General features: G+C 44.6%; 1 protein-coding gene across 9 annotated transcripts in view; it reads left to right on the forward strand.

Moving 5' to 3' along the window:
* The window catches only part of CD44 (CD44 molecule (Indian blood group)), an 89,131-nt gene that overhangs the window by 23,881 nt on the left and 38,584 nt on the right, over window positions 1–26,666 (forward strand). For all 9 annotated transcript variants that reach the window (XM_061151844.1, XM_061151852.1, XM_061151862.1 and 6 more), the window contains exons 2-5: window positions 12,866–13,031; window positions 17,667–17,800; window positions 22,388–22,456; window positions 24,882–25,130. In XM_061151844.1, coding sequence (XP_061007827.1) covers window positions 12,866–13,031; window positions 17,667–17,800; window positions 22,388–22,456; window positions 24,882–25,130 — 618 coding nt within the window. The remainder of the gene's footprint in view (window positions 1–12,865; window positions 13,032–17,666; window positions 17,801–22,387; window positions 22,457–24,881; window positions 25,131–26,666) is intronic.

Raw genomic sequence — 26,666 nt, forward strand, 5'->3', positions numbered from 1 at the left:
TCCCAGTGGAACCCATTTTGATTCTATGGGTTAGTATCACTTGAGGCAGACTTCTTCCAAGAATAGTGTTCTATAAATAGTGTCTGTCTATCCATCTATCCATTCATCTATCTGATGATTTCTTCCTTCCTTCCTTTCTGTCTTTCCCTCTTCCTTCTTTCTTTCCTTCCTATCTGTCAATTGTACATATTGTATAGAGTGGGGGCTTGTGTATCTGAATAATTAGGCTCCTGGCTCCTAACTGGGGGTCTTGAGTGGCTGTTATCAGTGATACAGTGAATGGCTGGCCAGTTTATCAAGAATTGTCAGAGCAGAAGGCTCTTAGCCTTAAATACACTTTAATCTATAAGGTGATTGTCTAATATTAATCAAATCCCAGTCACTTGACTAAGAGTCAGGTACTTTGCTACCTGTTTCAAGTGCATGTCTTCATTTACACTTAGAAGCACCCCATGAGGGAGTTACCACCTTTTCTTTACTAAGGAAGAAATGAGGCTGAAAGGTTAAGAAATCATGGTGTGCCTAATATTCTATAGGACCCAAAGCTGGGCTTTGGACCCAAGTCTCTCTAATGTGAAAGACTTAGGAGCTTGGTTGCTGTAGCATCTTACAGTACCATGGGGGTGATTGCTCCATCACCTTAGTAACTGTAAATGCCGAGAGGCTGAAGATGCAGGGAGATTCTTGTAAGCCTTCAGGGCTGGTGCGTGGACTTATCACAGTTGCAGTCTGATGGGCTGCTCTGTCACGCTGATTTGCCTCCTTCAAGTTTAGGCAAAGACCCAGAATGGGTGTCTGCAGCCCACTTCCATCAACTCTGTACCCAGCTTATGGCTCAAGTGGACACTGAAGCTGGCTTATTCAGTTTCCTTGGCCTTTGCCTGCCAAGTTTCCCGTGTTTATCCTAAGTCCGCATTCTAGGGATATCTTGTCATGGACCCTGGAAGGCAAAGATGAGTTCCAAACATGATTTAATCTCTCTCTGTTTGTGTATAGGTGTTTTCTTTCATCAGGTATCTGATCTCACCAAGAGCCCCATAATAAATAAGGAAAATATACCCAACAGCTTCAGAAAAGAGAGCCTCAGACCACACAGACTGCCGGAAGAGGCAGCCTGTTTATCTTTTATTTTTGTGTAGTACTGTCACTGCCCCATTGCCTTATTTATATTCTAAGCATTTCCCTGTGTGACTGTCTTGTTTCCCCACACTAGAGCATAAGCTCTTTCAGGGCAGGGACTTTGTGTATCCTCAGCTCCCAGGATCGTATCTTCTAGAAGGTGCTTTGAATGTATGCCTTGCACCATGCCCTAGGGAGACCAATAGTGACCTGAGAGGCACAGATTTCATAAGAAGAGTTCTTGTCATGCTCATCCTAGTGCTTCTAGAATGCCCCTCAAATGTCCGTGGTGAAAGGAGTTTAGGCCTTCACCTAGTGGGGTCTCTTTCCGTGTCCACTGACCATTTATTTGAAGGAAAATCCAGATCTAATTATTTTCTTTGACAGCTTGGCAGAAGGGTCATTTGTAACCTTCTCTGTTTCCAAGCCTCCTGGCTTTTTTATGTGAGCCATGTTCCTTAAGAGCGGGAAGTTATGTTTGGCCCACACCAGCTACACATGAAATGGTAAAGATTTTGGTCCAAACTCTGTGGCTTGAGTCGGATTTAAAAGCTTGTCAGGAATGAGCTCTCTGGAGCCTGGCATTTGCATCTGGCATCTGTGGTTACAGATGAGATTTCAGAGATTGAAAGCTCAGGAAGAGGTATGAATTACAAGCTCTTAGCTCACAGGGCAATTGGAACCGTACTGATCCTAGAAATCTTCTGGCCCAGATTTTTAAAAATATGCCCATGATCCAGCGTCTCCCTTTGTAGGATTTCTGTTTTGAAACGTTTGTATTAATTTTTTTTTTAATTGGAGTGTAATTTCTTTACAATGTGCTGTTAGTTTCTATTGTATAACTAAATGAATCAGTTACATGTATACATATATTCCCTCCCTCTTCGACCTCCCTCCATCCCCCTTGCCCCCCAATCCCGACCATCTAGGTCATCACAGAGCACAGAGCTGAGCTCCTTGTGTTATATGGCAGCTTCCCAATAGCTATCTATTTTACACATTGCAGTGTATATACGTCAATTCTAATCTCTCAATCCATCCTACCCTCCCCTTCTCCTCTGTGTCCACATGTCCGTTCTCTATGCCTGTGTCTCTATTCCTGCCCTGCAGATAAGTTCATCTGGACCATTTTTTTAGATTCCACATTATGTATTAATGTATGATATTTGTTTTTATCTTTCTGACTTACTTCACTCTGTGTGACAGAGTCTAGGTCCATGCACATCTCTACAAAGGACTCAATTTTGTTGCTTTTTATGGCTGAGTAATATTCCAAAAGCGTCTGGAGAATGAATAATGGTCAGGTTCTTGAACTGCAAAGGAGACTGATTCACATGGGTGCACACACACCGCTCTTCACTTTAGCATCTGAGAGAGAGAAACATAATCTATGAGAAGAGAGAATGACTGAGTCACAAAAACACGACCTGATGATTTCCAAGCCCTCCTAATTCAAACTCAGTGGAAATCTAGAATTCTCCTTGGTCACTTTAATACTTGTTGTTATCAATACATGCTTTTGTAGCTGCATCAGTTCACTGCTGTTGTATTTGAAGAGGAAAGGGGCAACCTAAAGGCCTGGTTCTTGTTCTATCTCAGTCCACGTAAAGGTGCCAGGCTGCCTGACCCCTTAATAGTGCAAACTTGGACAAATTATTTTCTTCTTTTTGGACATCATAAGAGTCTGTATTCCAAGTACCAAAATTCAGAAATAAGAAAAACGGGTAAAATGTCAACAATTAAATATTAAAATATCAATTAATTAAATGTTTAATTTGATATAATTAACTTATAGAGGCAACTTACGTTTAATTATATAAATAAATGAATAGGAAAAGAACAAGTTTCTTAACCTCTCTAAACTGTAGTTTTCTTATCTGTAATAAGGTCTGATATAGGTAATAGTCCTTATATATACACTTGTTGTGGGAATTAAATGAGACAATCAGTATGAAGCACTTAGCACACAGTAGGTGCTCCATTCGTGGTAATGTCACAGAGGAGCCCAGCCAGAGGTCTAGCAGTAGGACCTGTCCCAACCACACCCACCAGGGTCCTTGCATTTCCAGCCCCCAGTGAGAGTCTCTGTGCCCCAAGCAGAGGAGCGTAGCATTACATCTAAAGTAACTCATGTCAGAGGCCAGGTGTAATTCCAGCGTTTGGCTTGTGACCATGCCAGTTTCACAGTCAAATGTTGAGTCAGTTGTGCTCTGAACCTCACTTGCTTCATCTGCAAAATGGAGTTGATGATTTGACCTCTCAAAGCCGTTCTGGGGATCCCATGGTAGGACACTGTTACCACACCTAGATTAATGTCCGACACCAAAAAGCAGCTCCATAGATTCCAGAATCTTTTCTTCATCCCTTGAAAGGATGCTGGAAGAGATAGGGTCAAGGAATTCAAATCCAAGTTGGAGATAGCCCAGCCTGGGCAGTCCTGCTGGGCTCTGCGGGAACTGGTGCTGGCCTTCTGTTCCGCTCACCCTGGATGGCTCTACCTTGGAGGACAGCAGCTTCACCTCAGTTTCTGGATCTGTCAATCCTCTCGAGTCCATTGCTGATCAGCTCCCATCACTGTAGATTAGATTTGGAAAGGCAGACTTAGCTATCTTCTCTCCACAGGGTGAACCAGGACCAACCTTTAAGGAGAGCTTTACATTGCAAGACATTTTTATTCTTGAGACTGATGAGAGCATTTTTTTTTTAATTACTAAGCTTGGGTCATTTATAAAGCATTTTATACAATGCATTTCATTTGGGCTGCAGCCTTCGAGCTGCAGAGCCTTGTACTAATGACTTAGCGCTGTGACCTTCTGCTTTCACAGCTGTCTTGGGGGTGACTCACCCTCTTAGGATGCTTTGGAGCCCCTGGCACAGAGGATGTCTTGCCCAGCAGTGGTTATCATCGCTATTATGGGCCCCTAGTGCAGTGGTTTCCTGAGTGTTCCATGCAGCTTCCTAAAGCATTGTGGAGGGTATCAGGACCCTTGGTGGGGTGGGGTGGGGGCTGGGCAAGAATGAGCCACTGTTGGATCTAGGGTCTTGACCTCTTCATCCTCACTCCAGCTCCCACGGAAGCACCTCTGCTTCCCTCCATTCTTAAATATTGTGGTTCTGCCTAAGACATCATTGCGAGGAGAAGTGAAGATAAAGTATGAAAACCATCACCCTTCTGTCTGAATGCTGTCTTCGCCTTTGCTGGCTGACACCCAAGATGGAAAGGTCAGAATCACAGATAATGGGGAAAATCAGAATACCTCGAAAATCTGAGTTGAGGTCTGGGTTTTATTCAAATTCTGTAAGACTTAGGAGTCTCTGAATCTCTTGCTCCTTAGTTTCTTCATCTGTGAAATGGGGCCATAGTACCTACCTGATGGGCCTTACAGGGCTGCTTTTGCATGTGGAAATGCTTCATAATTGGAGCTGGAAAGACCCCACCAGAGTGATATTACTGACACCTGTGCTTTGATCCACCTGTTCTGCTGGGGTTGGAGCCTGTATGCGTCTTAATCAATATTAGATTTTTGAAAAGTGTTCTGAGATGTTCATACCACCCCAGGTATGCATCTGGCTTCTCCCTGCTTTATCCTACTAGCTCAAGCATTTCCTAACTCCTCCATTCATCCTGGGAGGCAGGAAGTTTGGGTGTGAACCAGAGATGGAGAGTGATTTATTCACGGCCACGCAGCTCACGATGAACAAGATTTAGGCTGGAACCCCTTCGCCCTTCTCCCAGATGGGGCCCTACAGGTCATCTGCGTGTCAGTGACTCACTAACCCTTCCAGAAAGCAGCTATTCTCTGTGAGTGACAGTCTCAGCCCACCTCAGCTCTCATCAAGTGTGCTATGCTGTGTTTAGTCGCTCAGTCGTGTCTGACTCTTTGTAACCCCATGGACTGAACCCCGCCAGGCACATCTGTCCATGGCGTCCTCCAGGCAAGAATACTGGCACGGGTTGACACGCCCACCTCCAGGGGATCTTCCCGACCCAAGGGATTGAACCCAGGTCCCCCGTACTGCAGGCGATTCTTCACTGTGTGAGCCGTCAGAGAAGCCCAAGAATGCTGGAGTGGGGAGCCTAGCCCTTCTCCAGGGGATCTTCCCGACCCAGGAATCCAGCCGGGGTTTCCTGCATTGTAGGCGGATTCTTCACCAGCTGAGCTACCAGGGAAGCCCCTCGTGAGGTACTCCCCTCAAAATAAAACCAGCCAGTTCCTCAAAGATCCGGTTCCAGACCTGAGCCAGAGCTGTACCTGAACTAGATAGGTGATATAACTGTAACTAGCCACCCCCCCCACCAAGTATATATAGTTATGAAACAAAGTAGGACCTCTCTTTTTTTTTTTCTACTTGCAACAGGAAAAAAAAAAAAAACCCATGTGGGCTCCTGAGATACTTTTTCATTTGTTTTTAACCACATCCTGGGTTTGTGTTAGTCAGCCTGTTAAACAGATATGATCCAAAAAAGAAGAAAACAGAAGAAAACAAAGGGCTCAGGCCCAGAGCATTTTCTGGTCACCATGGCAACATGTAGGGGTACACGCTGTGGTTTCTCTCCCTCAGCTGTCTTCCCGGAGACTCGCTCATCAAAAACCACTTAGCCTCACAGAACTGGGTACTGAGGTGACAGTTCTGGGACACACTTTCCTTGGCCAGAAAGACTGTTGGATCCAGGATCAGGAGTGGGGGCCTAAGCAGACCTTCCCACCCTCTCCTCTCCCCCGGTTCCCATCCTTCCACCAGGAGGCAGGGGTGGGGACTCTTTCTTTAGACTCTGTACAAACAAGCTAAGAGCTTCATGGGGTTGGTCCTTTGGAGGCCTAGACTGAAGGGTCAGGGTAGTGGCTGAGAGCCCTTGGACTCGCCTCTGACAGAGCAGATGTGATAGGTCCTTGTGGGTTCAGTGTTGGCTGCCATGACAGGCTCCTTGGACAGAAGGCTGAGAGGCCAGGGGATAGAGTCGGGCGCCAAAAAATTGGGGTGCATTTCCCTTCTGAGTGCCAGGAGATGAATAGCTCAGTTGAAAGCCACCCAGAACACATTCTGGAGGAAATTCTCTGGGGATGATGGTGTATGAGTATTTTCTCTGCTCGTTAAACCCTCACCCGCCTCCAGGGCAATTCCGGGAGAGACTGAGTCACTCAAGACTCATGGTCTGCCTGGGGCAGCCAAAGGCGATTCGGGCACTGAGCGTGATTTTGGCCTGGTTCAGAAGGGGCTGCTGAACAATAGACCCTTTCATCAGGCGCCCATCACATGGGCATCAGGGGATGGGGGTGAGAGATGTGGGGCAGCAGGAACGCTGCCAGCCTTCTGGACTGGCAGACCTGGGTGGCAGCAGGGGTTGTAATTGCCAGGAAGACTCCTAGATGGAAACTTCTGGGCTTTGAAGGCATTAAACAATCGCAATGAAGAACAGAATGGTTTCTTCGTGTCCCATTAACACTGTGGACTGTGGCCTTTATTGGAACGGCTTGCTCAGGCCTCTTATAAAAGCAAGTTCAGTAGTCAGAGCACTGGACAGGGGTCAGGAATCTAGCAATTATGGACCCTGGAGGTCCTGCCTCTCTCACAATGGCTGGGGGGCATGCTTAGTCATTGTGGGTTTTTGTTTCCTCATGTTTTGTGTCTCATGAGAATTTGGTTAGCTGCTCCCTGTTATCTCGCCTGGCTTTAAACACAGGTGATCCAATTAGCAATAGTGCTTAAAAAAAAAAAAATTGACCTTTTCTCTCCTTAATTCTGATCAGAATCAGTTCCATTAGATTTGTGAGTTGCATAACCTTTTCTAGACATGAGCTCAGCAAATCAGAAGACAGAAAAAGGATCCTGGCTAACTTGTGATAAACAGTATAAAGGTGAAAAATGTGGAGAACCCACAAGTGCTTTTGGCTTGCATGTGATTGACTCCAGGAGTTTGATGGAGTGGATGGAGTGTCATGCCCCAGCTGGGATGGCCTGCTCTGTTGAAATTTGTAGGCTGGTCATCAGATATCTCAAAATGTCACAGGGACAGACTGTGGTCTGGTATCCCAGTCCTGGGTCAACCTGTCTTCATTCTGCCCTGCCTGATCTCTGCCAGAGTCTTCAGACTGTAAAGGGCAGAGGAGGCCTGAAGCTGCAGCTGGGGTTGGAGTCTTTGATCTTCAAGGGGATGACGGGAAGAGGACAGATAGGATGAGAAAGAGGAAGCCAGCCTTCTGTTGGGGAAAGTCAGCAAACACAGGGACCTCCTTGGCATCTTTGCCTCGGGGAGAAGGGTGTAAGTTCCATTAGTGCAGATTTTCCCACTGACATCTTCCCAAACTCTTAGGAGAAGGGCCCTACCTTTTTAAGCCTTTGGTCCAGAATCAAGAGACCTGTGATCTTAAAATAATACTTGAGCTTGTTAATATTTAATAAGCTCAAGTTTCTCTCTGCAGAGCCCTCTTTTAATTCTCACCTCTCTGCACCTTACAAACCACGTGGAGAAGAAGAGGATTTCCTGTAGCTTAGCATCTGTCCCACGTATGAGGTGCCACTTAACACTGCAATGTGATCAGCCAGACTGCCCAGTCGGAAATCTGGTCTGCTGGCCCCTGGCTCAGGTCATTCCTGTCTTCTCAAAGACTCAGTTACCTTCTGTGTCAAATGGGGATAATAAAAGTGCCTGCCACATAGCCACCACTACTGTGAGAATTAAATGAATTTTTAGGTGTAAAATATTAAAAACCTCATATGGGTTCAATTAGGTGCTGGATGAATATTTGCAGTTATTATCATGGCCGTGGAAAATACACGAGTCACTCAGTTGCAGGAACTGGCCTCCTCCCGGTCTTCAAGAAGACCAACTTCCCCAGACACACAGCCTACTCTGGTGAGACCAAATCAGAAAAAAAATCTCATTCTGCCTTAATGCTGCCTCCCCCTTTCTGAGGAGATGATGGAAGGGGCCAGGCCCATCTAGGTGGCACCTGTTGGAAAACACACTAATTCATTTGGGGCCATCTGGAGAAGCCTGGCTTGGAGAACTGTCTCTGGGCACAGCATGACTGCAGATGGCCTCCTGGGGTCTGCATGTGGGGTACACTGTGTGTGTTCTGTCTCAGGAGATCCGGCCTCAGAAGGGGTCCTATGATAGGATGCAAAAAGGCTGTGCTCATCTTGGAGAGGACGACTGTGAAGTCCAGACAGACAATACTGGTTACAGAGCTGAAAGTTGATCTCTGCCACATTTGCTTTCAGGGAAAATGGCAAAAGTTTTCAGAAGCAAATGCTTCAAGACATTTGAAGTATCTACTGGGGAATTCTCAAAAAGGCCAGCTGCTGATTCTTTTAGACACGACTTGTCTTGTTTGTATCTCACACAGTCTGTTTGTCCTGGGGGGAGTGGGGAGCATTTCCTTCCTTCATTTGTTCCATGTGTGCCTACCTCTGTGGTACTGTACAAGGTCCTGGGGAGAGACGCAGTCACTGCTCTCAGGAAGCCCACAAAGAAGTTCCAAAATTCTAGAATCCTGGAATTTCTAATTAATGAAGAAACCTTAAAGGAAGATCCCCTGGAAGAGGGCATGGCAACCCACTGCAGTATTCTTGCCTGGAGAATCCCATGGAAAGAGAAGCTTGGTGGGCTATAGTCCATGGAGTCGCAAAAAGTCGGACATGACTGGGTGACTAACACTTTCACTTTAAAGATAATAATTTCTTATAATTCATTACCTGTTTCTGTCATAGACATCTTTGAGAAGCTAATACAAACCCAGGAATGCCGTCCCCAGCGAAACACCTACGCACGTGTACACACTTGCATGCACATGCCTACAGATACATAGATACGTACATACACACAGAATCTTGCATATAAGTAATTTCACAGGTTTATAGACCCCTGAAGACCCGCTCATGAAAACTTTTGTCCCTCAGCCCTACTGGTCAGCTGTGTGACATCCCCTCCCCAGCGCTACTCACCTTCTAAACTCTGGGGACCCTCAGACAATGGCGCGTTGGGTAAAGATTACACAGGGTGGTACTCTCAGAAGAGGCTGTGATTTTCTTCCACTTGTGAAGCGACTGGAGTAAACCAAGAAGCTACTCATCTCAGGCCCTCGGCAAGATTTTGAAATGTGCTAGGGTGATTTTACTAAAAAGGTCTATTTTTCTTGACATGAGTCTTAGTGAAAAATATAGGCAAGATTCATGATGTTATGGGTCAGCTTTGGTTTGGTAAAACAAATTTACCTAGAACCCCATGGAATTGGCGGCATAGCACAGGAGGTGGAACCCTGACTGCCCCACTTGGGTGACTTTGGACACACTATTTAATCTGTTTGTGCCTCAGTTTCTTTCTCTCTAAAATGGGCTTGGCGGTAGTGCCTATTCCATAGCATTTTTGTGAGAATTAATTTAGCTGAAGTAGATCACGCACCTAATGAGTATAAAACACCCATTGGCTCTAATTAAGTGCCAAACATCACATGGAGTGTTTGACATGCTTTGTCTCATTTCACAGTCCCACAAAACCTGATGGCGTTGTCATCCCATCAAGGAGAAGGCAGAGTGTCAGAGAGATTAAGGAACTATCTATCTGTGTAACCCAGAGCTAGTAGCAATGTCAGGACTTGAAGCCAGGGTATACCTTGGGTATATCTACTCTAAGTTGAACTACAAGGCTTCATTGTGAGTTGGTGCCAGAGAGTGGATTACACAGGTCTCTTGGTGAGCACATTTTTTGTGGTCTTCCCAACAGGCCACTGGTAGAGCTCTTCCCACATGGGCAGTGAGATCCCTGGGTGACTCCTCTGTCCTCCTGGCAACCCCATCATAACAAACACTCTCCCTCCAGAAAGACACCACCCCGAATCTGAAAGTGGCCTCCAACCATTACTGTTGCCCATCAGATCTCTCAGAGGGAGGAACATGGGATCACTCCTTTATTTCATGATTTATTGGAGACCAGAGGGCCCAGCGGAAAGCATTCTTGATTCATGTCCAGCTGGACAGGCTTGTTGGAGAGATTCATTTGGCCGTTTACTATTAGGCCCTTGAGTCATGGCAGCTCCTGGATCACAGAGATCTCTGTTTATCCAGAGCGATGCCCAGATGTCTGGGGAGTCCTGCCTTTCTACAGGTGTTGGCAGTGTGGCCATTGCCATGGACATGGGTGGCTGTCCTGTGATTGGTGGTCCATGGCTACTCATGCCTCAGCCTTGCTCTAACTTAAACCTTGGGGATATTTCGGGCTCTAAATGGGGGAGGTTGAGAGTGCATAAAATGTTCTGTAAATTGGGTTTAGGAGTAGTGGCCTGGTGGTTAAGCCTGTGGTCTCTTGATGCCCAGACTGGCTGGGTTTGAATCCTGGCTCCATCATTACGAGATCTGTGAACCTGGGCACATTTCTTCCCCTCTCTGTGCCTCAGTTTCTGTATCTGGAAAGTGGGTACAATAATGTTACCTACCATATAGCAGGGTTTTATGGATAAAATGAGTTAATACTTGTCAAATGCATAGAAGAGTGTCTGGCCTATACATCATAAGTGCACAATATGTGTTAACAGCTATTATTGCTGTTAGTATTACTAATACCCTTTGGGGGTAGTAATTTCCGCTTGTGTAAGTGTTAAGAAAGTGTTGGAAAATCTTCATACAGTATGAAGACTTAACGGATACACAACCCTGAAAGGCTTGGTCCTTTTTAAGGCACGAGGGACCCAGAGGGGAGGAACTGTGAATACTCTTGACCTGAATTGAAGGTGTTGGAACCGTCTTCGGAATTGCCAGATGGCTGAATGCCATCAGGGCTAGGATGGGACCATTTTTATGTGTGAGACTAAGATGAATATAAGCTGTGGAATCCTCACATTGTATAGAATTTCTTCATTCACCCAGCAGCCCCTTTTCTGAGATCTACTGCACGCCCCATTTAATTTTTGCATTTCTAGGAAGGCTGAAGCTAGATTTTATCCGTGCTTTCCTGTCTTGGCTGACCACAAGCACACACGACACACACTCACTAGTCTCATGCACACGGAGAGACACCTTCACACATGCATGTGTGTGTTGTCTATCAAGGGATGTTGGTTGCTCCTTGTGGAACTCAAGAGATTTTATTCACAAGTCTCAATCTGAATGGTTCCTTTCGCATTTGCATATTCTACATGCCAGGTGGCAAACTCAAATTCATGTTAATAACACAGAAACTGCCATTTAGCTCCAAGCCACTGTCCGTGTCCCAGACTTTATATTAAACCTGGGAGTGACAGCAGCCACCCGGCCGCGTGCTGACGGCCACTCACTGCCTCTCCTGGCATCCGCTGAGATCTCTCCTGACAGTCTCACCTCCAAGAAGCTGATTGGGAGGCTTTGTTTCTCTTTTGTAAGCAACACTGAGAGTGCCTCCGGAAGGACAGTCACTCAGCGCAACAGTTTCTCTTGGCAAAGATTGGTCAACCGAAGCCAAAGCTGAAAATGTCAGTAAAAACAAACAGTATTTCAAAAGCACCTTGTCCGTTTCCCTCCTCTGTGCTCCTCTAGCCTCATCAGCCAAGCGTTGTGTGAGTGGCTTCCGAAGGACACCATTAGACCAGAAAGGAAATCCCCCGAACACATTTGCTCCGTTTCACCTAGTTCTGACACTTCTTTAAAAGCAACTGTGTGCTGGTGAAACAAAGAAAAGAAAATCACTTGATACTGCCTTATGTCTTTTCAAAGCACCATTTCTTCTTTTACTGTGTTCAGAATCGAGAAAGATTGTGGAGAGGTTTCACAGTTCTCTTATCATCTCGGTTTGCACTTTGTCAGACACTGTTTTCTCGTGGTTGGAGGCTACTTCCTGCTCAGAAAGGAGAGAGCAGTTGTTGTCCTTACAGTTCCATTAACACTGACCCTATCTTTGTCATTAGGTCACAGTTGTTTAGGTGTATCCCTCCAGAGTGAAGACTTGCTCTAATGATATGAAAGGATTCCTGGGCACACGGGAATAAGTGGATCAGAGCGTGGGTTTTGGTGTTAAACAGACCTGAGATGGAATTCCAGCTCTGCCACTTAATTGCTGGGTGACTTCGGGAAGTCATTTCATTTTTCTCAGCTCCAGTTTCTTCACCTATGAATAATATGTATATAACTCACCTATAAGTCACCTCTCAGGGTTCTTGAAAGATGATGCCACACAGAACCCCAAAGAAGCTGGGTACCCAGGGACACGGCAGTCACAGACATTCCCACCCTGGCTATCAGCTCGGAAATATATTGCTAAAACAGAACAGCTGGGATTCAGGAAGGCAGCTACAGGCTCTGGACAGCAACCCTCACTTCCTTGGGCAGCTCACTTTTCTGAGCCTCAGTTTTCTCAATGATGTGCTCAGTCGCTCAGTCGTGTCTCTCTGTGGTCCCATGGACTGTAGCCAGCCAGGCTCCTCTGTCCATGGAATTCTCCAGGCAAGAATACTGGAGTGGGTTGCTGTTTCCTCCTCCAGGAGATCTTCCCAACCTAGTGATCAAACTCAGGTCTCTTATGTCTCCTGCGTTGGCAGGTAGGTTCTTTATCACTAGCGCCACCTGGAAAGAATGTACAAGTGATGCTACTTTCCTGCCTCTTATCTCAGATTTAAGCATGAGGCAGTGACGCTTTGACATGCTGCAGTGAAGGTGGAAGGCTCTGGCCAGTAGGGAAGATTATTTGGCTTTGCAATGAGGCTGCTCTAAAACAAACTTCTTACCGTTTCCAAGTTATGGATGCAGAATAATCTAACCTTTCCTTTTCATCCCACAGATCTGAATATAACCTGCCGATATGCAGGCGTATTCCACGTGGAGAAGAATGGTCGCTACAGCATCTCCAAGACTGAGGCTGCCGACCTCTGCAAGGCCTTCAATAGCACGCTTCCCACCATGGCCCAGATGGAGGTGGCCCGGAGCATAGGGTTTGAGACCTGCAGGTAAGGGACCGGCACCTGCCTACGCCCTAAGCCCACTGCGGAAGGCTAGCTGCCTGGGTCCAGGGGGCGGGACTTAGACCCGGAAGCGTCCTCTCTGAGAGCTGAGTTGCCTGAAGAGTCGGCCCCACCCATGGATTTGGGCAAGTCAATCTGGAACCAGTATGACTACTAAAATTTAAGGCCAGCCAAAGACACCTTTGTGAATCACAGCAGGGTTTCCCAGGGGAGGCTTTCAAGGTCTTAGGTTGGAATCCACTTGCCTGAAGCTCCTGTCGACAGCGCGCTTTGAAGAAGCCAGCAGTATCATTGTCAGAACCACAAGAAATCGAAAAACCAAATAACAGTGTTTAAGATAAATACGTGCCTGGTGGAGCTTGACCCTGCAGACTTGGCTGAAGCAGGCTTTTCAAACTCTTCCGCTCTCGTTTGATTTTGTTTCTCTTCTGTGTTGCTCTGATTTGAGAGAAAAGGGCACGAGAATTATTAAGATGTATACTATTACAAGTGCTTGCAAAGCGGTGAGAGGGGCTGAGGGAGGCCTCCTGAGCGCCTCCTACTGGACGTCACAGCGCTCAGGGCGCCGTCCTCGGGTCCTTCTGCTCCAGAATGTTCACAGCAGGCTCGCCCATGTGTGCACACTCGGCTGCTTAGTCGTGTCTGACTCTTTGCGACCCCATGGACTGTAGGCTGCCAGGCTCCTCTGTCCATGGAATTTTCCAGGCAAGAACACTAGAGTGGGTAGCCATTTCCTACCCCAGGGGATTTTTCCCACACAGGGATTGAACCTGCATCTCTTGCATCTCCTGCATTGGCAGGTGGACTCTTTACCGCTGAGCCACTTGGGCAGCCCTCACAGCAGGCATGGCCCTTATTTTCTGAATTTTTTTTACGGCCCTGTGGTAAGTGGTGCACATTAAGAGCGAGCAGTGGTGACCACCGTGGTGAGGTGTTTGGGTTTGGTTTGTTTTCATGAGAAGAACCCTAGGGAATCTGGACAACTGCGGTCCGAAGTTTCCACCCCGTCCTGCAGCCGCCCCTCTGCACTTTTGCAATGTGACATTAGGTAACATGGTTCTCTTTTCTCATTAACACGTTCACATACAAACACAGGCTGCTTTTTAAAAAGTCTAGCTGCAGAACTCTTTTTGGAAACCATTCAATGTAAGTTAAGTGCATCTATCCCCTGTCCTTGGGTAAGGCACCTGTAGTCTGGGTGGGAACTGAGACTTAGGAAAATGAAGCATCTTTTCAGTTTTTCTAATACGGTGACCCCTAGCCACGCTTGGCTATTGACATCTAATTAAAATTAAATAAAATAAAAACCTTGGCTCTTGGTGGCACTAACTATGTTTCAAGTGCCTAATTAGCCACAAATGCCTGGCAGCTACTTTTATCAGATAACTGAGATTCTAGAATGTTTCTGTTTCACAGAAAGTTCTCTTGAGCAGCTTTGCTCTGAAGTGAAGAGCAGATGTGTGCAGACATCTGCGTGTGTTCCAGCAGGGTCTGGGAGAATATAAAAGGAGCAGATAGCTCGTGTAGCTGCTGAACTTGAGGTCTAGGCACAATGCAGGAAAGTTAATTAGCAGGTCCATTTATTCTATCCCTAAGGCTAATTATTTAAATATGGCCCTGACTAGGCCAGTGGCCTAAGAAAGTGGATTTCGTAAGCTGAATTTTGATTGTGAAATGCAGGCAAGGAAAACATGAAATACAGAAATGTTCTTATATGCTGAGAACAAGGGAAGTTCTTACTGTGCCCATTGGCCAATTATCCAGCCCTTAGATGCTGGACAAAGGGCTTCCCAGGTGGTTCAGTGGTAAAGACTACACCTGATAATGCAGGAGACTTGAGTTTGATCCCTGGGTTGGGAAGATCCTCTAGAGGAAGAAATGGCAACCCACTCCAGTGTTCTTGCCTGGAGAATCCTGTGGACAGAGGAGCCTGCAGGCTGCAGTCCACGGGGTCGCAAAGACTCAAACATGACTCAGTGAGCACAGCACAGACCCCAGCTCATCTCTGCGTATCTCTGTCTTAATCCTCAAACTGCACCAGGGGTTGGTTGTATGACTCCACTTTGCAGAGTAAGCAACCGAGGCTTAGTTCTACAGCCTGTCCTGCGCCACATCACTTGCATGGGGAGGAGTCTAGACTCCAGGCCAGCTTTTGAACCTAGGGCAAGATTTAATGACCCAGCCCTCCCGAAGAACCGAGAGCAAAAGAGAGATGAAAGTCTGCTGCATGGATGGATTTGCAGAGTATTTCTTTTCTTCCTGGGAACAACAACCTACTCGTGTAGTATGTGTGCATGTGTGCTAAGTCGACTCATGTAGTATACAAACATAAAAATTTTAATATCCCTAACTTATGGACAGGGTGACATGTAAAACCTACAGTCAACACAATGTAGTAAACACTTAGGAATAATTTACAGAGGGTATTGTAAATTCTAGAATGTCAGTGTTATACAGGCTAGCAGAATGTGATGGGAATAAAATGGGGAGTGGGTTCACCAGGAGTTTTATTATTTAAAAAAGGGAAAGAAAAACTGTGCCAAAGAAATCTATCATTTCACCCATAGCTGGTTCTAAATGTTGCAAAATATATTTCCATAATTTCACTCAGGTAGCTGTGAATCAGATACCTACCATAGGACAGATGGGAGAGTCTCAGAGATGATGGGAAAACCTTAGCAGCTACTCTCTAAAGTCTGCCCCACCCTGATTAGTTGGGATCCTCAGATACAGGGAAACGCATTAATGTTTAATTGTGCCCCTCCCCCCACCAAGCTCAGGAGTCTTTGGAGAAACCAGTCTGGCCATGCAGATGAGGAATTAGTCATGTCAGCTTTTGCAATTTAGACATAATGAGTTCAAGGTGCTTAGAAATTTCAGACTCACAGCCGTTTCTGTGGGTCTTGCAGGGCAGTGCAGTACATACTGTCACCCCTGGCGAGAAAGATAGAAGGGATTTGGACTGTGCATTTTAGCCAGCATTGCATTTTCAAAAACCTGTTGGATTTAGTGCTCTGCTTTTCCCTTGCCACCACCTTTTCCCTTGCAAATGGTATTTTCTCAGCCCACACCTCATTTTTTGAAGCATTTTAGATTTGAGAGAAATCGTGCGGTAAGTATTCAACCACCAGGATGCTAGTCAGAGGCTGGGTACTGTATGTTGCATCTGAAAATGATACACGTGTTTCTCCAGCACGCTCCCAGAAACACCATGATGGGATGGAGGAGTTTAGGCACTTCTCTGACTGTTGCTTCTGGAAAATTCCTGAGCTAATGAGGCATTGCTATCTACTTAATCATTAGTGGTAAAAGTTGCTCAGTCATGTCTGACTCTTTGCAATTCTCCAGGCCAGAATACTGGAGTGGGTAGCCTTTCCCTCCTCAGGGGATCTTCCCAACCCAGGGATCGAACCCAGATCTCCCGCATTGCAAGCGAATTCTTGACCAGCTGAGCCACCGGGGGAAGCCCAAGAATACTGGAGTGGCTAGCCTATCCCTTCTCCAGTGGATCTTCCCAACCCAGGAACTGAACCAGGGTCTCCTACATTGCAGGTGGATTCTTTACCAACTGAGCTAAGAGGGAAGCCCATTAATCATTAGTACTCGCATTTTAATGACTATCAATTTACTTCCACTAGCAGTGGAATCATGCCTGAAATGTTCATGGGACAAGAGGCATTGTATCTGGCATATATTAATTAATAAGGTTTGTTATTTAAAAATCTTTTTTTGGTGTCCCTCTCAAGAGAGTTGGTCTATCCCCTGTTTTCTAAAACTTCACTGCAATTAAAAATACACATTGTGACAAAGAGTTGATGTCTTTTCATATATGGAGATTTTCAATAAACATCAAAAATCATTAAAAAAAAAAATAAGGTGGCTCAGTTGGTAAAGAATCTGCCTGCAATGCAGGAGACCCAGGTTCAATCCCTGGGTTAGGAAAATCCCCTGGAGAAGAAAATGGCAACCCACTCCAGTATTCTTACTTAGAGAATTCCATGGACAGAGGAGCCTGGTGGGCTACAGTCCATGGGGTCGCAAAGAATCAGACACGACTGAGCGACTTTCACGTGTTTAGAGCAGTGAAGTCTGGAATGAGGGAATCGCAGAAAAAGGTGAGACCAGGAAAGAAGAGGCGGGTATGGGAAATAAGGCAGGTTTGCGATTTATGGACTGAGATGAATGTGACATTGCAATGTGACATTAGTTCCCATCTGATGGGAGCCAGTCGTTTTCTGTATTTTCTGGCAAATAGGATGGTAATGGCGGGCCAGAGTGGATCTCACATGATAAAGGGATCATTTTATCCATGGTTTTGGCTTCCCTCTGCTCGTTCAAACTGATTGCTGATCACAGATTTCATTGGCAATGGATCGATGGTTTTAAAAATTTTTATAGAGCTCCAAGAAAATCACTTTGTCTCCATCAGCCTTATTGGTCCCTTTCACTGTCCCTCGGCTGTTGTTTTTGGCTTTTGTGTAACTCAGTTGTTAAAAACTCTGACATGCCTAGGGGTGAGCTGAAGGAAGTATTGCACTGCGTGAAACGTGGTTGGATGGGATTTTATGAAGTCCCTAACTACATTGTTGCAGGTGGATGACCTCTGGTTTTCTTTTGCAGGTACGGGTTCATAGACGGGCATGTGGTGATTCCACGGATCCACCCCAATTCCATCTGTGCTGCGAACAACACGGGGGTGTACATCCTCACGTCCAACACCTCCCAATATGACACGTACTGCTTCAATGCCTCAGGTTGGTGCCAGGCGGGTTTGGCTTTAAGTCCTGGGTGACTTTTGGCCGGCCAGCCTTCGGCAGCATGGCTGACAGTCTCGGCTTCAGTGGGGATTCATGCAGCCTCCATTCACATAACAGATGCTTGCTGCGTATTTCATCAGTAGTAAGAGAGAGTCCTGTCTCCAGGGTGCTTCCCTACTATGTTGGAGAGGCCCACAGTAAGCAAATACATATGAAATCACTTACATGAAGTCAGAGAGTGACAAGTGTTATAAAAAAGAAAGCAGAGCAAGTGACTGCAGAATGCTAGGGGTGCTTTTTTTCTGAGAAGATAATCAGAGAACGTGCCCGTGAGGAGGTGGGTGTGTAGAGCCCTGATGGAAGCAAGGGAAGGAAGCCACGGTGTGGTGGACAGCAGCACACAGCCGGGTCCATGGGAGCTTCAGGGCATGTGCTGACAACGGCAAGGAGACATAAGAGATGCAGGTTCAATCCCTGGGTGGGGAAGATCCCCTGGAGGAGGACACGGCAACCCACTCCAGTGTTCTTGCCTGGAGAATCCCGTGGACAGAGGAGCCTGGCAGGCTGCAGTCTACAGGGTCACAAAGAGTGGGACGTGACTAAAGCGACTTAGGAGGCACACACAGGCCAGATACCACTGAGAGTTTTCTCCCTGCCTTTCTTTTTGCCCATACGGTTGGGCTTATATTCAGAGAAGGGAGTGAACAGTACTGATGAACCTTCCTCTGCTCTGGGGAGGTTAGTTCCATTGAAAAAGTTTGAGAAGTCCTGGGGAGTATTGCCTGCCCAAGTAGCTGCAGTAAAGCAGTAAAGTTCAAAGTGATGGGTTTCATTTTCTCGTATCCAAATTTACTCAGTATGTTAGAGTGCTTTTTATCAATTTTCAATATGTTTTAAAAAAGAGTATTTAGTGATCAATGACACACATTCAGTGTTGTGCTGGGGAGAGTAGAGTGACAAGGAATCAGAGGCCATCTTTCTTGTCTCCAGAGTTAATCTTGTCGAAGTCCTGAGATGAAAAATAAAGGAGCTAGGGAAGAATGTTTATCTAAGGAGAAATACATTCTAAATGTCCTAGATTAGAGTTGGATGATGATGGGGGTGTTAAGTGGGTGACAGATCTTGATAACCTTCTGCTCTGTGCCAGGGATCACATTGGAAAGATCCTTGAATCCATCTTAGCCTGAGACTGCCCAGCAGGTGGTCAGGGCCCAGGGATGTGATCCTCCTTGCAAACTGGCCTCAGGGACCAAAGCCAGCTCCACCTTAAAAGATACCTTCTATAAGCTTAAAATGTCAGCAGTATTTTTTGTAAAACATGGCCTGTGGTTGACCAATGAAAATACGGCAGACCCTGGAAAGGCTTCACGGTGTTTATTGCCTCCTTTCTCAGTGGTCAGGCCCAGCACTGGTGACTTCTGTGTTAATACAGAAAACTGACCGGAATTAGTTCATTTTTGATGTTTGCTTTCAGTAAAATGCCTGTTTCTCTTTGGGAAGGAGAAATTTAGGGGAAGATTCTACATTCATTTGCTTATTCATTCACTCATTTATTCAACAAGTATGTACTCGGCACTGAGGAAGCTGTCTGTCCATCTGCCCTGAGTGATTGGCTAGACTGAATAATTAACATTTCTCTTGGCTATTTTGGTGTAGTGGAGGCAAGGTTTATGAGATGCTATGTATCAGGAGGCTCACCTCAGAGTCTTTCTAACAAATCCTTCAGTTCAGGGAAACTCCACAGGCTTGATTCTCTCAGCAGTGTGATGCTCATTAAACAGAATGAAAGGCTGTCCAGTGAGGCCCTGTATCTGACATGGGAACATGAGTGTATTGCACATTTGGGTCAGCATCCGTCATAGTATGCCTGCCAGATTTGATATTCTTTATGAAAGTTAGGGTGAATTGGAGCATGAAGGGACTCCATTCCAACAAATGCACTAATCATTTGCAAAAGTGCCTTATTGGTTTTGACATCATGCTTCATTCTCTTGCAACTTTATTCCTGGAAATTTCCAGTGCACTGTAGTTACCTGCAATTGTCTTTGAATTTGGGGGAGGTTATTCTATCCTTGATATTAAGAAGTCATAATTCAAGGCCTGCTTCTGGGTCTGTGCAACGTAACAGTTAAGTCAGAAAGGTCTCACGGGTCAGGTCAGTTTCTGGTGGTGTCCCTAGAATAGATCCTATAGATAGTTTGCAGGATCTCCCAGGTTGGCTGTTTTTCCTGATTTTCAAATGAGAGAATCACTGGGAATTTTTTGAAAACAGTAGAAGTCTAAAGAAATACTATTATTGTCTCCCATGACCTGCAGATTCCTCAAAAACAGACAGAAATGTTTATCTTTTGCTCTTTGTTTATACTGTGATCTGTCATATGTGCTGAGTAAATGTTTAAAATGAATAAAAGAACTGATAGGCCTGAAACTTCCTTTCATTAATTCTTAGGCATTGTCATTCAGGGTTGATAAGAATGTTTCCTGACTTGTTTGTATTTGCAGATCATTTGTGGGGGGGTTAATATCTTAGATATGTTTACTGGAAAAATGGACCGTAAGAAAATTATATTGTTTTTTTTTTCCATTCATTCAACAAATATTTGAGTAACTCTCTAGCCCCATCGCACATAAATGTTCCGGCCAAGAAAGATAAAGTTACTGCTGGTCTTGTGGAGTTTCTGTATTTCTGTGGAGATGGCTGGGTGGCAGGGGGCTCGGGGATGGGAGATGTGCCATGAATAGCCAGCAAGTAAAATGAACAAGACAATTTCAGCTAGTGATGAGCCAGAAGAAGACATGAGAGAGAACAACTATGCAGTGGTGATGGGTGTTGGGGGGGCGGTGAGGGGCTAGCTTGGATTGGATTGTGAGGAATGACCTTACCAAGGAGTTGACTTTCTCTTTGAAGAATCTCTCTTCTGAAATCTTTTAATCAGCCCTTGCAAGAATGGTTATTTTTAAAACCTGCTATTCTCTGGTTGAGTGTATAAAGCTGCCAGGTGTTTCCATTATGACGGCAAAGGATAGTCAAGTAAAGGGCATCTTGCCCTTTGTGTGTGGGAAAAGATGCTCCTAGGAACTGGGGAGCAAGCAAACCCTGCTTTGTTAGACTTGTGTATTTGTCCAAGTCAAAAATACCCAGTGATTTATGGCAGGACATTTAAAATACTTGTGTTAATAGGCTTCCTTGTAATAGCAGTTGCCTGCCTGCCTCCCTCTGTCCATCCATCCTTCCTTCCATCCATCCATTCACCCATCCATCCATCCATCCATTTATTCATCCATCCATCTATCCATCTACCAACCATCCACCCATTTCTTTGTTCTGTCCTCTTTGCCAAGAAGCAATTCTAGAAGAAGCTAACCTAAGAAGTCAGTTTTCCATTTCATCAGTTAAAGCGCGCGTGCACGCGCATGCACACACACACACACACACACACACACACACACACACACACACACGAGTATAAAAACTGGAATACACAACTGAATCCAGCCTTCCTGGAACAGCAAAGCTAGCCTAAAGCTCTGCATTTTTAGAACTTAACCAAGGTCCAGTTACGGAATAGAGCATTTGGGCAGGAATGGAACCATTGGTTAAAGCATTCTACAGGCTTCCTAGAGTACTCAGGGGACGGCTGGCAGGGGGAAACTTTCAGAGTTTGCTTTTCAAAGGGCGTTAATTTGCTCTCATAACATCTGTGGGTGATCAGGCAGGCCCAACGTATAGTCAGAAATCGTTATTCCCAAAGAAGGGAGGAAGTAGAAGATAAATGGAAGGAAGAAGAAAAGGAAGTCAGAATGTCTGTGGTGATATAAGCCAAAACAGAAGCCTCAGAAAATATTCTGGGCACCTGTACCAAAGGTGGACAACCTCAGAAGCTGTACAGTGAGAAGTATTTTATTCAGAGTAGGCACTTAGGAGATTAGTTAAAAACATTAACTAATACCTTAATAAAAAGACAAAAGATTGGTTTTTTAAAAAACATTCCTACCAAGTAAGTTCTATGTGGATTATTACAGTCTTTAGAGTCTGATGCTGTTCATGTTGATAAGTATTTGATTGCATTTGTCAGCCATGTGTTCCCATTGTTTCTGCAGATCATTGGGGTTACATGTGATTTCTGCATTATACTACACTTGATCTTGGCCAAAAGGCCGAGAAGCGATTGATTTGTGCATTATAGTTCATTCTTTCTTTAACATTTTTTGCAGTGTTTCCTGTGTTAACTTTATAATAACAAATTTTAAAAATAGCTTCTAATGTATGCCTCAATAAAGAAAGACCGTGTCTATCTTACTACCATTGTTATCAACCAGCCTTCTATAATGCTTGGTATAGAACATATACGTTTGTTAATGAATGGATTTGTTGGCATGGGAAGCTTCCAAAGATGTATGAAGTAAAATAAAAGTGAAAAATGTATCACTGAGGTCAGAGAAGTTCCTAGGTGACTTGGCCAAGTTTAAGAAAATGATCTGGGTTAAGTTATAGCAAAAGTCATCCTAACAAAGAGAAATGGACATCAATTCTGCTTCTGTTTTTTAGAGTTCTCATGTCTTTTTTTCTTTTCCACTTCATAGCTCCACCTGGAGAAGACTGTACATCCGTCACGGACCTGCCCAATGCCTTTGAAGGACCCATTACCATAAGTAAGTATCTCTTCTAGCCTTGACTGAGTTTTCCCATTCTTGGGGAAAAGATCAGGTGCATTTCTTATGTTTCATATTTGAATGGAGTAGCACTCATTTCCCTAAGGCTAAAGACAGGGCTATAATTTACTGTCCCTTTATTGCTATATGATTTACCCCAGTCCATTCATTGTTTCTCAGTCACCTGAGAACTTTTTTCACATTTTTTGGCATCTCTGTGGACACAGCACTGTCATTTACTTGATATTTTTCATTTATTTGACCCATTATTTTCTACTTAAAAAGCATTAATATAACTCCAAATGGAAAGCCAACACCTCTGGTCATAAGTAAAAGGTAACCTTAGAAATAAATATAAATGTAAGAAAAATTAAATAATGTTCTTAAATTCTAGCTGTTGAAGACTTCGAGTCTGAGCCATGTTCCCTTTCTCAGAGGCAGGGATTAATAAGTGTTAGATGTAGGGACATTCTGTCCTTCCACATTTTCTGTTTGATTCAATTGGAGTATTTAAAAATGATAATAAGGGTGCAAACTTCCTGATATGTGTTTCAACATTATTTACACTATGTTGACCTAAAATCTTCCTGATTATCCTGAGAAGCTGACACTGCAGAAGACACAGTATTTCAGCCAGAACTTTCAAATAGGTCAACTTGTTAACCTTGATCCAATTGCCTCTGAGCCTCATGTTTTGAGAAGTATGACAGTGATGAGGAAGTTGGATTTCTACCTCCTAAAAGCCAGACCCCTCAATGTGCAAGGTGACAGGAGTGACCATGCTGGCAGGGGAACAGAAATCATTCCCGGACCACACAGTTCCAGCTCCCGCGGGCAGAAAATTGCCCCCGGCCTGTACCTGACAGATGGAAGAGGGGGCCGGCAACTGTGAAGTGCTCTGTCTGTGGCAGGCCTGGTTTGAAATGCAAGTTCTTTACAATCTGGTTGATCTGAGCCTCAGTTTTCTCATTTGAGTAATGAATCAACATATAAGATTTGTCATGAAACTTAAAAAAGATAATGTGATCCATGCCTAGCCCATAGTAGATGCTCAATAAATGCCCCATTTCCTTGGTCCCAACAGATCTCTCTCTCCATGTCCAGACCTGTTCAAGTGTGGTCCTATTTCTTTATCAGATCTCTGTCTGTAGGATTATTAGGGTGATTGAGACTTTGAATTTTTTAAAATTTACAGTTGATTAATAGTTCCACTTGGACAAGATAGATAGACAAACAGAAGGAATCTTTAGTCCTGCCCATGCCACATAGTAGAAAATCATTTCAGCGAAATGCACACTTGTGCAGTGAGTGACTCACACTTGAAGACAACACATTTAGAAGAGAACTATGAATGAAGCCCTTGCTCTTTCTCCTCATGTCATTCTAGTCATTTTCTTATTTAAACCAAAGATTTTGATCTTTATATTCACTCCTGTGTCCTCATTTCAAGTTGAATTTCACAGATGGCAGAGCCTCTGTCAATATTTCAGCATGCTGCTTTGTTAGCCAGGACTAGGGGTTCATTGAAACTGGAAACATTTTCCACTTAGAAAGAAAATCTAATTCTTCATGGATTTGCATATCGCAGAGGTATGGTTCCAGACCACTGCAATGAAGTTAACATTTTGATAAATTTGGGGGAGTTTCCGAGCACATATAGAAGTTATATTTATAATATACTATAGTCCAAGTATGCAATAGCATTGTTTTGTTTTTTTTTTTAAACAAACGTACATGCCTTAATTAATATTTTATTGCTAAAAAATGCTCACCATTATCTGACAACGAAGAGTTTCCACAAAACTTCCATGTGGAAAACACAGTATCTGTGACGCTCGATAAACTGAAGTACTAATAAAGGAGTTATGTCTTGTATTCCCTGATGAGACTGATTGCCTCTTTGTCTCCTATTTCAAATCCTTTCTCAAAATAGATGGAATTAATAGCAACAAATATTACATGTATTTGAGAAGGAAAGGTAGGGATCAGGCAGGAGAATTATTGTTTATTGAGCACCAGCTCTATTTTGAATATTAGGCTAAGTACTTTCCATACAATGTATCATATAGCGCTCATAACAGAAGGTAGTCTCATTCCCATTTTACAGATGATGAAACTGAAGCTCAGAGGGTTGCCTACCTTGTCTAGAGCCACACAAAGCTGGGATTCAAACCTGGGGACATCCAAATACACCCTGTCCCCCACCTTCCCACGTCTAGGGTATGTGAGTGGGCAGGGAGGATTCACTGTCTTAGTGCATCAGTCACTCTGTCTTCCCCACTAGAGATGTAGTTAGCTGCTGTTTTGCTTAATAAAAAAAAGAAAAATAGCTTTAAGTCACTATCTTATAAGATAAGCCACTGTCTTTCCTATAGTCAGAATATATCAGCTGTCAGGTTCTGAAAGTGGCTCCTCTGTCTTCCAGCTATTGTAAACCGTGATGGCACCCGTTACACCAAGAAAGGTGAATACAGAACTAACCCCGAGGACATCAACCCCAGCGTCGTAAGCCCCAGCAGCCCTCCAGATGACGAGATGAGCAGTGGCTCCCCCAGTGAGAGAAGCACTTCGGGAGACTACAGCATCTTCCACACGCACCTCCCGACCATGTACCCGCCCCCAGACCAAGACAGCCCCTGGGTCTCCAGCAAGCCGGAGAATACGTCGGATACCAGTAAGGAGAATGAGTCACTGTGCTTTCCAATAGCGATTCGTTCACAGGGATGTCTCTGGTCTATCTGAGGGACATGAACTTGTGTTGATGGCGTCTGTCTCTAGAAGGTGGTGACCTGATTTGGGGAAGTGGCCTCCTGCAGTTATCACTGTGCTATATCGTTGACTGCTACTGCTTACAAAAAAAAAATTGTTTTTTTTTCCATCTCTAAGAAGTACCGTACTGGAAATTTTTCAGAAGAATGTCCCTTGTTCTCTTGTCCCAGAGAAATGGTGACAGTTGAGACCTGATAACACAAGCTAGTTTCCTTTTGGCACATTCCCTTCTTGTTCTTACCCATTTATGGATAAAATTGTTTCCATAAAGTCGGGATCATAAAATATGCATACCATTTCATCTGCTACTTTTTTTTCAGGTTCATTTTATACGTTTAGGTTTTAACTTGATTTATATTCATATTGTTAATTGGGTAATAATTAGTCATACTCTTCACTCATGATTTACTAGACAATTCCTTTGTTTTTGGCCTAAGGGAGTGTATCTGAAGGAGTTATCTGATCAAGTTAAATCTACTTATGAGTTTTATATCCCAGCCATTTGGGGAAGGCTCTTCATACTTGCTTGGCTATGTGGGTAACGCACTTCGTTGGGAACTGCTGGAGTGCTGCTGTGTAAGCTCTGCATTCAGTTTCTTTGGGGTTTGGCCCCGGCATTCCAATTTCATTGGAAAGTGTTTACACCTTCCTCTGGTCTTCTCTGCTTCTTTCTTTGCTTTTCCCCCTACGGTTTGTTTTAAAACAGGTTTCCAGATTGGCTGCGTTCCTTCTGTGGATTATTCAAACTCAAACAGGCCTTCTGCCTCTTGAGCAGTTTTCCTAGTATGGTGTGGATCTTCTCTTCTCCTGGGTGTGCCTCTTGGGCGGTGGAAATCTGGTCTTCAGAGAGTGTGGCAGAAATGTCCTGGTTTGCCAGTGCTCAAGATGGGGCCCTTTTCTATTCTTCAGAAGCCAGGGCGGTTTGTCAGAGCACTGTGATTTAATGTAAGGTCACTTTCTTGATGGTGTTTTAAATTTCTGTTAGCAGCTTGCCGAGGGAGGGGCACAGATAAAGCTGGGATCCAGTCATTCTCCACAGATTCTTTGAAGCATTTCAAACGGCAGATATTTTCAAATTTCCCATGATTTCCTAGGTTTTTGGATCTCTGGAGACTGCGTTGCAGTATTGTCTGTAATCCTATGAACAATCCTTTTTAAAAAATTTATTTGTTTTAATTGGAGGATAATTACCTTACAATATTGTGATGTCTTTTGCCATACATCAACATGAATCGGCCGTAAGTATAACACATGTCCCCTCCATCCTGAATCTGCCTCCTACGTCCATCCCCACCCTATCCCTCCAGGTTTGAACAACCCTTCTGGAGAGAAGCTTCTGCAAACCAAGCAGCTGGGGCTGCTAGTTACTTGCTCCTTCCCCAGTTCCCTGCCTTTTCTAAAGTAATCACTTAGAAGGTGTTCAGGGAATGCAGTTTTAGCA

Source organism: Dama dama, chromosome 1 (assembly GCF_033118175.1).
Source record: "Dama dama isolate Ldn47 chromosome 1, ASM3311817v1, whole genome shotgun sequence".
Lineage (NCBI taxonomy): Eukaryota > Metazoa > Chordata > Mammalia > Artiodactyla > Cervidae > Dama > Dama dama.